The 3,768-nt window shown below is 35.3% G+C and overlaps 1 protein-coding gene across 1 annotated transcript in view; it reads right to left on the reverse strand.

The window, feature by feature from the left end:
* LOC109232663 (glutamine synthetase-like) overlaps positions 1–3,768 on the reverse strand; it is a 55,005-nt gene that overhangs the window by 38,557 nt on the left and 12,680 nt on the right. The window contains exons 3-6 of the mRNA XM_019398419.1: positions 2,846–2,991; positions 2,442–2,630; positions 1,307–1,533; positions 268–410 (exon numbers count right to left, since the gene is read on the reverse strand). Coding sequence (XP_019253964.1) covers positions 268–410; positions 1,307–1,533; positions 2,442–2,630; positions 2,846–2,991 — 705 coding nt within the window. The remainder of the gene's footprint in view (positions 1–267; positions 411–1,306; positions 1,534–2,441; positions 2,631–2,845; positions 2,992–3,768) is intronic.

Consider the following 3,768-nt stretch of genomic DNA (forward strand, 5'->3'; position numbering starts at 1 on the left):
TATATATATACATTCTGTATATTATAAAATTATACAAATTTTATACACTTTTTCGGCTACCAGATGTAAATAGTTTCTGGCGCGGGCTAAAAGTGATAATACCTTTTTACGCTATCACTGCATAGAGGAATTATACAATGAACTGATGAGCCAATTCATTCTTATTTCATTATACCTGATAAACCTTTTCTGGAGTAACCAGTTCTTCAGCAGAAAGAGGAATTCTATACACCTTGTATACTGTAGAAACCATAATTTGAAACGTACCTTGCGAATTGCTTTTATGCAAACCATGAGGTTTTCACCCATCATATCCTTAAACAATGTATCTTCCTCTAAAGCGTTTAAAGAATCAGTAAGACAATCTGGTAGTCTTCGATAATCCTCTTGATTGACACGACTCTCTCTATCTGTTTCATAGAAAAACACAGGTAGAATGTAAGATAACAGAATATAATCTTTCTTCGACAAGTGAATTAGCAAGAAAATCACTGAGAACCAAAATTAGATTTTACAAACAGCATGCACTTTTGCCTACGTATTATAGAGCTTAACTGCTATACACTACGTAAAAGAATTTTTACATTTTCAGACCACCTAAAAGATAACTACAAATAACCGTCTATAAAAGGTGCGTTTGTAATATGAAAAGTAAAATGCAGGTTTTCTAGGTTTAAAACGCACCGATAGTGTGAAAATCATTTACACTGTTGGTTTAAGCCATGTTAATCTGAGAGTGCAAGAATACTTGTAGATAAAATAGAATAATCCTAGCCCTATTTGTTTCTAACCAAACTAAGAAAACTAAATGTGTGGTAAAAGTTTATTATATTTCCTTTTTTTATGAAATTGCACGCCCATAGCTTCATATTTCTATTTCCATTTTTCATTTGTTCTGCCTACAGCTAAGTGAATACAAGGGCAACTATCCTATATAGATGACATCAATGTGATGTGTGGGTTAGGCGGATTTGAATCCCGCTGTAGCCACAAGACTGGTATTTCAGTAGAGATGAGTAGAAGGGCGAGCCCATCATCCACCGGAGTTTCGATCCTTGCTCCACTGAGGTTTCTCGGTTATCAAAAAATATGTATATTGTGATGAAAGCAGCTCAATCCTTAAAGGACATATTTTGGTGACATCAAAAAGAGAATATACTTTGTTCAATACTATTGGTGAAAGTAGCTGATCCAAACAGAAATGACATTTATTCCAGTCTTAACCATAAAATTCAGGGAAAGAAAGACTTAAAGGCAAATTATCATGCGATAAAGAGAAAAATTGCTAAATAATTGTCTAACTTACCTACTGGTGCAGGAAGGCTCGAATCTTTCCGCAAGCCATCGATCCCAGCAGTAAGTATAGAAGCAAGTCCCAAGTATGGGTTCGCACATGCATCAAATGCAGGACATACAAAATGGCCTACAACATCAGCTCCTGGAAGTCTACAAGTACTAATTTTTGCATAATTGTTTTCTTTCTGCCAACTGACAACTCGTCCGTTCCAATCCTTAGAATACAGGCGCTCATAACTGCAAAAAAATGTGACCAAAATAAGGCACAGTTAAAAAGAACGATCAAGTATTCAAAGCAACTTTGAATTAACATAACAGAAAACCGTTACCAAAAAAAAAAACAATTAACAAAAGGAAAAAAACACCTGTTAAACAAATTATTATTTGAGGTGATGAGATTACAAGTCTTCCATTATGCTAGCAATCAAAGAAAAGGAAAAAGGAAGTGATATAGCTGCTATTAGTTATAATTCTCCTCTTTTCGATTAGAGGCAATGGTGCTGCAGCTTTGGTTCAATGAGAATTTTTAAACCAATTACCAAAGTATTAAAAGAAAGCATGACATTAATAATTAAGGTTTCGCCTAAGTTGCTCGGATACGGGTGCGGGTGTCCGACACGTGTGCGGATCTAGAGGTCGGATCCTTCGAGATGTATATTCTAAGATTCGGGGATATGGATCCTAGTACGGATACGGGTGGCGGGATCCGGCTAAAAATAGTTCAAAAATATAAAATATCTCTAAAATGAGAATTTTTGTGGCATACTGTATAGCTTGTAAAGTGTAGATTTTTTTTTTATTCTCAAGTTGTAGATAAGTAAAGGATTAATTTCCTAGATAAGGTATGTTGTTTTCTTCAAATTTACCCTAGTTTTGGTTCTGATTTCTGGAATCAAATTGTATCTCGTCTCGAATTTTTCTGTCCACCATGGTCAAAGTACACAAAATCGTTTGACCATATCTGGTACGGATCCCATACCCGCACCCATACTAGTGTCGTGTCGACACAGGTGCGGCACATAAATTACCGTGTCGGAGCAACTTAGGGTTTCGCACGACTAAATTATACTGGTAGTGTGAAAAAGTATTATTTACACCATCAGTTCATATAAGTTAAATCTTAATAGGTATAAAAAACCTCTAACCTTGTAGGATGTGGTGCAGTAAATGCTAATATGGCAGGAAGATGATCTAACACCCCACTCATGAATGCTTCCCCAATCTTGGAAATCCCATATTGACTTGATCCGTCAGATGCCTTAAAAACGTTAATTCCGTTCTTGGACAAACTTATATGCACATGTGATCCACAGCCCCATTCGTCTAACGAATACCTATACAGAAATGGACAGATGGTCAAAAACTGAAAGGAACTACGCTCATGCAGTAGAAAGTTCATACATAATGCTTTTTGCGATAAAACCAAGAAAGAAAGCAGAACTAAAAACATGGTTGTGGTAGCACTTCAAAAGAAGCAAAAGCATATCTAGTTAAACTAGTAGAGAAGAGAATTTCACCTAAAAATATTTTGGAAACATCTGCTACTTACTTTGGCAAAAACGTTGGATGAAATCCATATTTCCTTCCAACTTTTCTGATGACTTCACGTGTATAAATTAATGTATCAGCAGCTCTAAAACAATCTGTATATGCCAGTCCAATTTCAAATTGACCTTTCCCAGCTTCTTTATGTAGCTGCATATATCGAAAGAGACGACATCAAGGGGAGTAATCATCGTTAAATTGAATAGTATTACTTCCTTTGTTCCATTTTATATGGTGCTCTTCCCTTTTTAGTCTGTCCGGAAAGAATAACACCTTTCTATATTTAGAACTCTTAAAGTTTTCATTTTTGCCCTTGATGACATGCTCTTATAACTATAGAAATATCATGGCATGTTTAAGACCACAAGTTCTATGAGTACTTTCTGATATGAGCCAAAAGTCAGTGTTTCTTTGAAAAACTATACGTACCCAACCAAACAACGCCACATAAATGAAACCGAAGAAGTCAACGATAACGTATGTTGGATATATCTTACTTATTCCAGGTAAAAAAAAAAAAAAGATATTATTGCAGAACAGAGAAATGTCAGGCTACCATTATATGTGTGAAACTATGAAAAGGCATATCACATGAAGCTTATAATTCTTTTTCCTTTTATACTTCTCTTTTGTCTTTATTTTCCCCTGAGATCTTGGATTTAGGCCAGAGGTGCTTGATCACAGAGAGATCCCAATACATCACTTTCTATGATTCTGCTATGGCACATTGATCTGACTAGAAATAGTCTTCAGCATATGAAAGATAATGACAAAGAGATTGACTTTTGAAAGTTAAAAACAGTTTTAAAGGTAACCAAGTAAAATAACTCTCATGCGATAATAAGTAGCAATTTCTGTGTGGAGTAGTGATGTTAGATTACATATTTCTATCCATACCCTCAACCAATTTGGGACACTCTAAACAAC

The sequence above is a fragment of the Nicotiana attenuata genome, chromosome 9 (assembly GCF_001879085.1).
Source record: "Nicotiana attenuata strain UT chromosome 9, NIATTr2, whole genome shotgun sequence".
Classification (NCBI taxonomy): Eukaryota; Viridiplantae; Streptophyta; class Magnoliopsida; order Solanales; family Solanaceae; genus Nicotiana; species Nicotiana attenuata.